Source organism: Onychomys torridus, chromosome 11, assembly GCF_903995425.1.
Source record: "Onychomys torridus chromosome 11, mOncTor1.1, whole genome shotgun sequence".
NCBI classification, from domain to species: Eukaryota; Metazoa; Chordata; class Mammalia; order Rodentia; family Cricetidae; genus Onychomys; species Onychomys torridus.
In genome coordinates, this window is record NC_050453.1 from 69,710,129 (window position 1) to 69,722,307 (window position 12,179).

Sequence of the window (12,179 nt, forward strand, 5' to 3'; positions counted from 1 at the left end):
AATTTATTTTACATTTTTTATGTTTAGTAAGTGAATAAGAGAGGTGGACAGAGGGGGGGGAGGGGAGACACACACACACACACACACACACACACACAGAGAGAGAGAGAGAGAGAGAGAGAGAGAGAGAGAGAGAGAGAGAGAGAGAGGGAGAGCAGCTTATTTGAGGAGATCAAAGGACAATGTTTCTCAGTTATTTTTTCTTCTACCATATAGAACCTGGGAAACTGAACTCAGGTCTACAAGTCTGGTAGCAGACACCCCTGCCCTCTAAGACATCTTGCTGGACACCATCATAAAAGTTTAAATAAGCTTTTATTTTACTAAAAGAAAATCTGAGGAAAACTGAGTGTGATGGTGCACACCTGTCACCCAGTGCTCAGTTGGTAAAGGCAAGAGGATCAGAAGTTCAAGGCCTTCCTCTACTACACAGTATGGTCAGCAAAAGATACATAAAAACCTTTCTAAAAGGGGCCGGGGTGAGGACTGAAGGAACTTTAACTTAGACTATGTTGAAATTGGAATCAAGTCTTATATTATCAAGAGATATCCTCAAAGTAAGTCACCAGTAACATTTGGCAGATATGTTCAGCAGCATCTGGTTGGTACTACTCAGAGCTTCATGATTAACTGAATGCTCACAGAGGGAGTGTGTAGGTCTGTCAGGGGCCATCCTGAAGTCATGCAATACCCTCACCAAAAATATCTTCCAAGACAATATAGATAGAAGCATTGTCCTGTAAACGTAACTTGCAAAGAACAGGCTGGCCTTCAACTCACTCATTCGTGTCAGGATTAAAGATAGACCAGGCTGGATCCACCTGCCCCTGGGACTATACCAGTCGATCTGGATTGACTGCAACGGCCCTCCTTCCCCAAGTGACGAATTACACATACAAAAGAAGAAACTTCGTCACTCCAACACAGGAAGACATCTCTTCCCCTGCAACCCATGCCCTCTTCCAGGGTATACTCAATAAATTAGATAAGTGAACAGATAAACAAACAAACAAACAAATAAATAAATAAACAAATGGGGGGAGAAATTGGAATAGAACTGATTATTTAACAATATTAAGTCTTTCAAGAACATTTACTTAGCATTTAAAAACATCTTTTATAATGTTGTGGCACTAAATACTGAGATGTTTAAATTTCCCCTGGCATATTTAATATTTAAATACTTTACCTTATTTTAGCTTACCTCCATCTTAATATTATTATAATAGAAAAATTTATTTTGTTTCATTTTCTAAATTCTCTACTTTGAAACAGTTAAACTTAAAGAAAATTTATGACAAATTTTAGAAAATGTAATCTTTATACATTTTTACCAACTGCTTAAATTTTTTCTTGTTTGTTTCATTATTGATGTTTTTTCCTCTTGTAAATAATTTGAAAAGATTTCAAAATAATAAGGGTATGTTTAAATATGGGCACATATGTACATCTGTATAGATTCCTTGGTTTTTATTTCCACAAAATTAATACCTGGGAATGAAGAGTTTCAATTCTTAATTTTTTAAAACTTCTTTGTGTCCTCAAATAATTTGTTCCCTGGGAGCTTACAGTGCAGTTCGCATGAAAGTGGTGTGAATGGACACCTTGGACTTACAGAACTCATAGCTGAGGGTGAATTGCTCATCATAAAACTTACGTGTATGCAAGCCAGGTGGTTGTGGTGCATGTCTTTAATCCCAGCACTCACAAGGCAGAGGCAGGTGGATCTCTATGAGTTTGAGGCCAGCCTGGGCTATAGAGTGAGTTCAAGGAAAACCGGTACTACACAGAGAAACAGCCCCCTCAAAAAAAAAAAAAAAAACAATAACAAACAAACAAACAAAAAACCTTATGTGTATGCATGTCTTACTGTATGTAGGAACATACAAGTGAGTAGGAGGCCTTGGAGGCTGCATGAGGGTGGGCTCATTCCCAGGAGCTGGAGTTACAGGCAGTTCTCAGCTTCCAAGTGGGTCCTGGGAATCAAATTCAAACACTTTGAACAAACAGTACCCACTAATTACTGAGTGGTCTCATCAGCCTCTCATTTTAACCTTTGAGGCAAGGTTTCTTCTTATACCCAGATATGTTCCTTAGCCTCCATGAGGTTTACAGACTGACCTTATGCTTGTGAATCTCTGGCCTCTGTCTCCTGAGTGCTGGTATTATAGGCATACTCCATTAATCTAGGCTTGTTAAACCAATCTTATATTTCCATGACAAACTCATTACTCAACTTGTATCATATTCTTTTTACATTGTTAGAGTTGGGAGTTAGTATGTTTAAGGGGTTATTTTTCTGTAAATATGTTTGTGAGAAAAATTTAATTGTATCTGGACATACATACTGGCGGTTAAAGTTTGGTTTTGGTTTTGCTTTTTTTTTTTTTTTAGCATTATTAATAATGTGCTCTCCATGTGGTTGAGTATGCCCTTGAATTCTTACTGTTACCACATGTGGTTTATGTGGTTCTGAGTACTGATACCAGGGATTTGTTCAGGCTAGGAAAGCACTCTGTCAACTGAGCTACATCCACAGTCCAACCTTAAAATTCAGATCCTCCTGCTTCTAGTTCTGGAGATCTGGGATTAGAGGTATGTATCATCAATCCGAGGTTATGGAAAGTTAAGCATGGGACAACAGGGTTTCATGCATGCTAGATAAGCACCCAGATAACTGAGTTACAGCCTCCATTCAGTATCTTTTTTTTTTTTTTTTGCCTGACTCATTTAATTTACAATAATGCCATCCAGATTCATCCATACTGCTTATCTATAAATTATTTCCTTTAAAAAGATTGAATAATAAATGCTTACATCATATTTTATATTCATTTGTCTAATTATCTATTCAATAAACATCTACTTACTCCCTGAGATTTTCACTTTAATTATTAACCTTACACAACCTTGAATCATATGGGAAAAGATTCTCAATCAAGGGTTGTTTTTTTTTTTTTTTTTTTTTTTTACATTGGGTTGGATGTAGACATATTTGTGGATGACTGTCTTACTTAAGTTAATTGACGTGAGAAGACTCAGTCCACTATGAGCTGCACCATTCCCTAGGCAAAGGATCCTGAACTGTATAAGAGTGCAAAAATGGAATTGAGTGAAGAAACAAAAAAAAAAACAGTATCCATGCATGCATTCTTTCTGCTCTGGAATATGGATACACTGGGACCAGCTGTCTTAACCTCTTGCTGCTGTGACTTCTCCACATTGATGAGCTATACATTGGAACCTGGCAGACATTTGCAATCCTCCTTTCTATTACCTTTGGAGACAGTCACACTGATGAATTGAGCCTGTTCTCAAACTTGTGATGCTCCTGATGCAATGTGGGATTACAGTCACATTCTATAATACACACCCAGACAGGAGTAGGCTTGGAGTTACTTTTATTTTTTTTTCTCTTTATTTCCAAATATTTGCTGATTTACCACATATTTTAAAATTAATCCTTTTATGGTTAAAAAGGGGACCCTTGGCTTTTTTCATTTTTATATTTATGATTATTTGTGTGTATGTGTGTATGCCTGTTTGTATGTATGTGGACCATGTACACACAGGTACCTGTGGAAGACAGAAGAGTTTGTTGAATGACCTGGAGCTCGAATTACAGGTGGTTATGTGTAGCCTGACACAGATGTTAATAACTGAACTGTGGTCCTCTGCAAGAGCAGCAAACACCCTTAACCACTCAACCATCTCCTTGGTCCTTCTTTGCTCTATTTCTGTTTGAGGATTGTGAACAGTCCTTTAGCACACAAAAAGTGCTTTTGGTCAGGAAGACTGCTCAGTCATTAAAGGTTAAGGCTCACATTATGAAGACAAAAAATGATACTTTTTGTTGTTGGATGACATATTTTCAAACTATTTTTTAATATTCTGTTGTTAAAATATTTTGTAGCTTTACTGGTATCTATACACGTATATACATATATATATTTGACTTCCAAAGGCACTGAGAGTAATTGTATGTATGATTCCAGCTTGTTATGAATTTTGAAACATCAATTTTAGAAGTACAGATACTTCTTCTTAATTAGTTAATAGTGTATCATAACCAAGTGATACTAATCACTGGTCTAATGCTGTTGCTGTAGTTTGATAACTAAAACCCATGTTTCCTATGTGGTTATGTAATCAATCCCATTTAAGTTGATAATGGATGCATATCAGTCTGAAATCTTTCATTCTGTTCTTTTCTAGTTTATGCTATGTCTTACAAAATGTAGACAATTTTCATAATTATGTCCTCTTATATTAGTATTGTTTTATCTGAGGATATTTCCAATGTTTTTCTCTAAATCTTTGATTTGTAATAACTTGATTATGAGTCATTTAATTGTTGTTTATCTTTATATTGTTTTGATTTGCCAAATTCTTGGACATGTTGGACACATTGTACATATTGATAATAGAGAAATCTTATATCATTGTATTTTCAGTTTGTATTATTTCAGTGTCTTCATCCTAGAGTTTCCTACATATGATTTCACATGCATATCAATTTACAGTGTTACATATGCAATTAAGGTTTTCATGGAATTGAGTTAAGAAGAAAAGCAAGTAAGTATGCAAATGCCCATTCTCTTTTTCTGAACTCTGGATATTCTGTGACCAGCTTCTTCAAATCTGGCTTCTCTGACCTGCACACAGTAATCAGCCAGACATTGCAATTTTACTTTTGCTCTCAGGAATTCACACTTGTTTTTAATTCTATTTGTCCTTTCTTCAACAATATTTAATGTGATGAGGACCATCCAATTAATTTTTCACCTTAAATACTGCATATTTTTCACTGAAAAATTTCATGTGCTTGTTCATAAGGGGGTTTGTTAATGATATTTCTAATAGTTTTCAGAAATCCTGTTGACTTCAACACTGCTTGTACTTAGTATTTTCCTAAGACTATTTTGGAAGGAAAAAAACTGGGTTATAATTCTCCAAACATAGAATATTTAGCTTTCCCAAATTCTGCATGATTGACAATTGTCCATTGAATTTTAATTTTCCCTTTCAAAAGAAAGCTCCCTTCTGATGGAAAAGCAGTGTTTAAACACTGAGTCAAGGACAAGAATATTTTCTCATAGATCAGTGCAGTTCTTTCTTAGACATTCCAACTTCTGGGATGGGGCTTGCTAGGTAAGTCTGTGATTCTCACTGAGCACATGGATGAGTGATACAATCAGAGTTGGCTTTAGTTCTACCTCTTTGCCTCTTCTTCTCTACTAACACAAGGCTAAGGATGGGGTTCATCACTAGAGCATGTGCCAAGAATGCCCGTTCCTTCTATTATCCCTTATCTGAAAACAGGTGTTTTTATATAATTTTAGTAGTTTACAGAGGAAAGTGTAACCAGCAATGCTTGCTCCACCATTTCTACAGCAGAAATTTGTAAATTTCTTGCTAATAGTCCAAGAATCCTTTATATATCTATTAAACATATAATATAAACATTTAAACTATCAATTCATTTTTCTGGCCAGGAGCCTTAATTGTGATGCACATTTAAGTTATTGCAGATTTTAGAAAATTTAACTTTAGAAATTGAATTTCAACTAACTGTTAGAGTGGAACAAGAGCTTTTTTCTTGTCTTTTACTTACTATAGGAAAGGAAATATTACTACAGAGCTAACATGAGCTATAAGAGAACATGGCCATCTCTAAAGAAGATGGAAAGGATACTTCCAACAATGTCAATAGAAAGACAAAATATGGACAAAAGTCCTCAACTGCAAAAACTCCATGTTGTTTAGACTACCTATGTGCAGCAGACCTGTATTCATTCATTTTATTAAGAGGGCAGTGTTCTCCTTTGCTTATTCTTGATGCCACTCCCTTAAAAATTGCATGATTTAAGGGAATAGATTATAGTGTTTACTTTTATTTACCTTTTTTTGCATGTGTACAAGTGTCTTGTGGGTGTGCATATGTGTATATGCATGTTCATTTATCTGTGTATGCACATGCATGTGGAAGACAGAAGTTAACATTTAGTGTCTTAATTGTTCTTTGTGTTATTTATGGAGACAGGGTTTTTTGCTGAACCTGGAGCTTAGCAATTCATCAAGTGTAGCTAGCAAATATACTCTTCTAATGTCCTGTCTTCACTTCCCAAATGCTAAGATTACAAGGGGTCAACCACACTTGTCTGGAATGTACTTAGGTGCTCAGGTACTCAAGACTGTGTGGAAAGCACCTCCTTCTCTAAGACATCTCCCCAGCCACAAAAAAAAAAAAAAAAAAAAAAAAAAAAAAGACACTTAGGATTTAGGATTTATTTGTTTTCCTACTATTGATGTAAGTAAAATATTGAAGTTCTTATATGAAACCCTAACCATGCCTGACTTCCATAGCAATGACCTCCTACCATTTTATCTTACACAAAATAATGGAAGTAAGTTAAACTCACCCTACTGCATGCCCCGGTGGTGGACTCACAGACCGTGAGGATAGAGATGTTCTGAGGCCGATTCAACCACCTGACCACTGTCCTGGTGTTGCTCACCCATTTTACCATGGTGATGTAATATTCTCTAGTTTGGAAACAAAAAGTAAAATTTATGTTTAGAGTCTGAGAATCAGTAGAATACTAGTAAGATCCATGTGTTGTTTTATATGCAATGACTGAAACATTTTAAGAATATTATAGTCTGTCTACATATATAGACATATATACTCTTGTTCAAATATTCATATATAAATTCAAATAAATGTGTATGTATATAAGCATATATATGAACAAATATACAGAAAATATGAGAAAACATTTCAGAATAAATTATTTCCCAGAAAGTCAATTTTTGGAACAATGGAAACCAGCAGATAATTGACTTTTCAGAAAAAATGTTTATTGTTTGGGACTAGCATGTGGAAGCAAGTATATAATTTTAATACTATGCTATACTTTTTTTAAAAGAACAATTGATAGCCAAAAAGAATGCAAAACTCAGTCTTGAGTTAGTGATTATGTCTTATACACAACCTTCTGGTTTTATCTTATATATGAAGTATTTGGCTATAGGGGTACTAACGGTACATGCGCTGTTTAATCTTCTTGTCAACTAGACTGTACTTTGGAATCAGCTAGAAGACATATCAGTGGCAACTCCAGGAGAGAGTTTCCAAAGAGTTTTAACTGAGGAGAGATGACCTAATTGTAATGTGGGTGACACCATTTCATGAGCTGCAGACTGAATGAAAGGTGCAAGTGAGCTGAGCACAGCCATTCATTTCTGCTTCCTGACTGTGGATGCCACGTGACCAGCAGCTTCATGTTCCTGCTGCCATGCCTTCCCACCAGGATGGACTGTGACCTCAAACTGTGAGACAAAATTAATCCTTATTTTCTTTGGTTGCTTTATCAGGTATTTTATCACAACTATAAGAAAAGTAACTAATATAATAGTGTTTGTCTAAGTCAGTTGTAGTTTTAGAAGTGGTTACAATCTTTCATTCATAGTCCTTTTTATAATATTGTTACTTATCTTGCCTCAAACAGTTAAAAATAAAAAGGAATCAAAGTAAAGCACATGACTAGTTATTAAATTTTTATTAATTTTATTAAATTAAATAATGTTAATTTGTGCATGTATAATTTCCTCAAAGTGATGGGGGATTGCCATAAATATGTAATATAAATTTTACTCATAACGTATTTTGATTTTATGTTAAAAAATTAGCAATGTATCAGAAAACTCTGAGATCCCATACCTCAAAACCCAGTCATCTTGGTTTAATTTATGAGAAAAAGGAAAAAGCAACAACCTTTCTAGATATGTTCCCAATTCCATAAGAGAGCTGTAGCTTTAGAAAAAGCTTGTTGTGCTTGATGAGTTAAAAAAAAATGTGTTTAAAGGCTGCAGAGCTGTCTCAGCAATTAAGAGTACTTGCTGCATTGTCCTGAGGACAGTATTTCAGCACCTAGCACCCTCATGAGACAGCTTCTAATCTCCTGTAACTCCAACTCTGGGATCCAATGCCCCCTTCTGGCCCCTAAGGGTACTGCACTCACATGGCATATACACACACACACAGACACTCAGGCACACAATCAAATAAAATTAAATAGTTAAAGAAATAAAATAATGCTGATATTTATATAAGTTAGTTAAAAGTATCATTTATAAACAGAAAAACCTGAAAGAACAAATATTTTGTCCTTGGACAACTCTGGACAAGAGATCCAGTTACATGAATCTCACATTTTTTGTATGCATTTCTGAACAGCTACAGTTTCCTCTAAAAAAATCTGTTAGCCTGTCAAATGGAAAATATCAACAGAAGGACAAGTATAACTTGCTATGGAGTAATGTCTTACATATTGTTTTTCAAGCCTATTCAAAATATCTGGAAGCTTTCACAACCAGCTGAGCCCTGCTTACAATTTGCCAACCAGTTCTGAGAACGCATAATACCATATGCCCTAAGCAGTTACAAGGGCAACCTCAAATCACACGCACAGTTGATTTGGATATATACTTTGACCAACTCACTGGTCCGGGGTTCCTACAAGGAATAGTGTCCTGATCCACTTTCAATATTTTTTTTAAGAAATTTATTTTGAATATGCAATATTTGGCATTATGACCATTAAAATGCTTAAAAGGTCTGGAGAGGTGGCTCAGGTGTGTGTGTGTGTGTGTGTGTGTGTGTGTGTGTGTGTGTGTGTGTACAATATAATACTTGTAACACAAACACAGGTAGGGAGTTCAAATCATACACACTCTCACATACAAACAGTGGAATGCACACAGACAAACAGAAAATGTAAGCATTAGCCTTTTATAGATTATATACAATGAAGCTTTGAGAAAAAGAAACTGTGTGCCCCATATACCGCCAGGGTAAGAAATGCTGAACGGTGATAATAGATATTCCTGAATGGCAGCTACAAATGTCTAAAGTTGTACTAAAATTAATATGAATACTGTAAAGATTTACAAATCTTGCCATAAATTATATTAAAATTAATATAAACATTGGAAATATTTATCAATGACTATAGAAATCAAAGAATCCACAGCATAGAAGGGAAAAATGTACATTGGCAAAATGATTTTGAGCCTACATAAAAATTTGTTTCAATTACCTAACCCAGACAACATGGAACATGGGACAAACTAAGCTGTGAAAATAACATGGAAGGCTTTAAAGTAAATAATAATATACCATAATAATACACCATAATGTAGATGTTTATCTGAAGTGCTTTTAGAAGAATCTATGCAATCCCTTCACAGAAAAGGATACACTTTATTGACTGCATAGCCTGGTTTAGAGTGACTTTCAAAAAAGATTTGATACTTGGATAACAATTCAAATTCTAACAGCACATGGCTTGCAGCTGGTGTTTTTAAGTGGATGTACATTTAGGTGTAACAATTTTAAGATAAATGGTGGTACTTTATAATAAAAAATTTATATTGATCTTTTTGAAATGATTTGGTTATTTTATACATGCTTATAAAAGTCTAATCTAATATGGCATACCTTAGTATACATCTTATTAATATGAAAGCATCACTTTCTACTTGCCATCTAAAATCTGAACAGTGACAGCTATTTGTCAAAACAAATTCACAGTTCAAAAAGTATGTGTTTCCAAATATTGGAAAGCTCCACTAAGTTGTTGCATATGCACAACATGGAAATTAGAGCAGAGGTTGACACTTAGGCATTGAGGAAATGGAGGTGTACTAGTTGAATCATTTCCTATATTTCTGTATTCTGCACCTCAGTGTCCTAGGTTCACATCTTACTTTGCTTCCTATCATACAGTATGTTAGCTCCCAAGCATAGACTGAGTCATCAAAGACCAGCAGGTTAAAGGGACACTACTCTAGTCACTAGTGACTGTCTATCACAGCACGTCCTTGCTTAAGAGACAGAATTGACCAAAGGGTATGTGAAATGGAGTCCCAGAATCATTTCAAGATGGGTGTGTTGGCAATCAGACCTGTGTTAGCTGTCTTTCTTACTCTTTGCCTGTCTACCTACCTGCCTACCTGCTTCCTTCCTTCCTTTCTTCCTCTCTCCCTTCCTTCCTTCCTTCCTTCCTTCCTCCCTCCCTCCTTCCTTCCCCTCTTCTTTCCTTCCTTCCTTCCTTCCTTCCTTCCTTCCTTCCTTCCTTCCTTCCTTCCTTCCTTCTTTCCTTCCTTCCTTATTTCCTGCTTTCTTTCCTTTCTTTCTGCATATACGTGTGTGGATGTGTAAACCTGTGTGTAAGTATGATGGGGGACAGAATTCAACCTCCATTGTCCTCCTTAGCCACTCTCTAACCCCTATTTTTTTGCCACAGGCTCTCTAAGTAACCTAGAGGCTCACTAATTCAATGAGTTTATCCAGCAAGTCCAAGGGATTTTCATTTTCCTGCCATACCAGTGCTAAGATTAGAAGTATGGACTACCCTGGCTGCATTTTTTAAAAAAATCTGAGTCCTTGGGATCAGACTCAGGGCCTTCATGTTTGTATAACAAGCCCTTTTTTGACTGAGCCATCTCCCTAGGCTCATGCTTGTGTTGTCATTGGCTTCCATGTATTCACTGTTATGTCTTCAATATATCTATGTACCTAGACATTCCATTCTCTTTGATGGTACCCAGAAATTCTACCCTAAGTACACTACAGTAGCTCTCCCTACAGACTCAGAACAGATATCATTCTATGTTCCATTAATGTTATTCATCACTCAAACAAAAGATCCTTTCAGTCATCTCCATGGAAACAGATACATGAATTAGTCAGACTTTCCCAAAAGTCCAAATATTCCTTGGAAAAATTAGAAATTCAGGCTAGACATATGCCAAGGAAGAGACAGCACAGGACCATAGAGCCCGGGTGACAGGAGTAGTCCCGGGGTCACACCAGTGATGCAGGTGACAATAGAAAGCCTTTAATAAGTAAATAAATGCTAAAAGACACTGAGTGAAGAGAACCAAACAGATAATGATGCAGGTCCAGCAAGCCAGGTCATTGGGTAGAGGTACTTGCTGCCAACTCTGGCAACTAAAGTCCAATTCCTAGGACCTACATGGTGGAAGGAGAGAACCAACTCCAGCAAGCTGTCCTCAGACCTCCATACACATCTCCACACATGTGTTATGCAGAACCAAAATTTAAAAATACAATGCATCTTTTTTCTCAAGTGAATGTGATGATTATCTAATGTCTTCATGAAGCATCATAAAAGAATATTTTTACTAGACCTAAAGTAATACTTTGAACTTCCTAAGTTTTTTTAGAAAAATCATCTAGTGTTTGCAATGATTTAAACTAATAGTGTGAGCATTTGGAACACACCTCTACTTCTCCAGATGATATGAATCATCTCACCTCTACTGGGTCTGGTTATGGGAATATTAGAAGGGAACTGGGCCATTATTTTATGTCCTTTTGAGCTGTATTCTATCCAGAATCAACACATTTATGTTTTAAATAAGGATGAGCTGAATAATGGTACAATGTGAACAAAAAGAATTGGTGCTGAAGAAATACTTCCTGCATGGTCTTATATACATCTGATGACATGGCATGAATAAGTGAAAATTAATAAATACAATGAAGAGGCAAAATAAAGGTAGAGGTTACAGAAAAAAAAAAAGACTGACCTCAAGTTTTCAAATACATTTTCAAAAATAAATTAATTTGTAGTGGGTAGCCATGCCAGCCTTGGCCTGGAAGTTCCAACCCCCATTGAGGCTTCAGTAATGGTCACGCCCACTAGGTGGGGCTGAGGGAGTAAGTTGAAGACCCAGGATTGAGAGGAGAGGTCTCTCTTGGTTCTGGGATCCTGGATGCTGGAGGTAGACAGAACAGAGTTCTCCAGAGAACACCACTGGACTGTGCCATACCTTTGCCAGACCCTACAACCTATCCCTCATTTGTAAGTTGCCCCACAAAATAAAGCTCCCTTTTAACTACATGGAGTGGCCTTAATAGTTTCACCAATATCTGGCACTCACATGGGGCAAATTCCAAAGACCTGGGCGGCTCCCTCCCTCAGCCTCCTCCCCAGCTGGTGGGTACCTAAACCTGCCTGCAAAGTTCCATTTAACCAGAGAACGCCTACATGGCTCCATTCCCAAAAAAGGGAGCAGCTAGCTGGCTAGCTCAGTCGATAGAGCAAGAGACTCTTAATCTCAGGGTCATGGGTTCGTGCCCCACATTA

The 12,179-nt window shown here is 36.5% G+C and overlaps 1 protein-coding gene across 4 annotated transcripts in view; it reads right to left on the reverse strand.

Annotated features, from left to right (window-relative positions):
• Dpp10 (dipeptidyl peptidase like 10) overlaps positions 1 to 12,179 on the reverse strand; it is a 1,497,630-nt gene that overhangs the window by 69,166 nt on the left and 1,416,285 nt on the right. For all 4 annotated transcript variants that reach the window (XM_036202538.1, XM_036202540.1, XM_036202537.1 and 1 more), the window contains one exon: positions 6,423 to 6,546. In XM_036202538.1, coding sequence (XP_036058431.1) covers positions 6,423 to 6,546 — 124 coding nt within the window. The remainder of the gene's footprint in view (positions 1 to 6,422; positions 6,547 to 12,179) is intronic.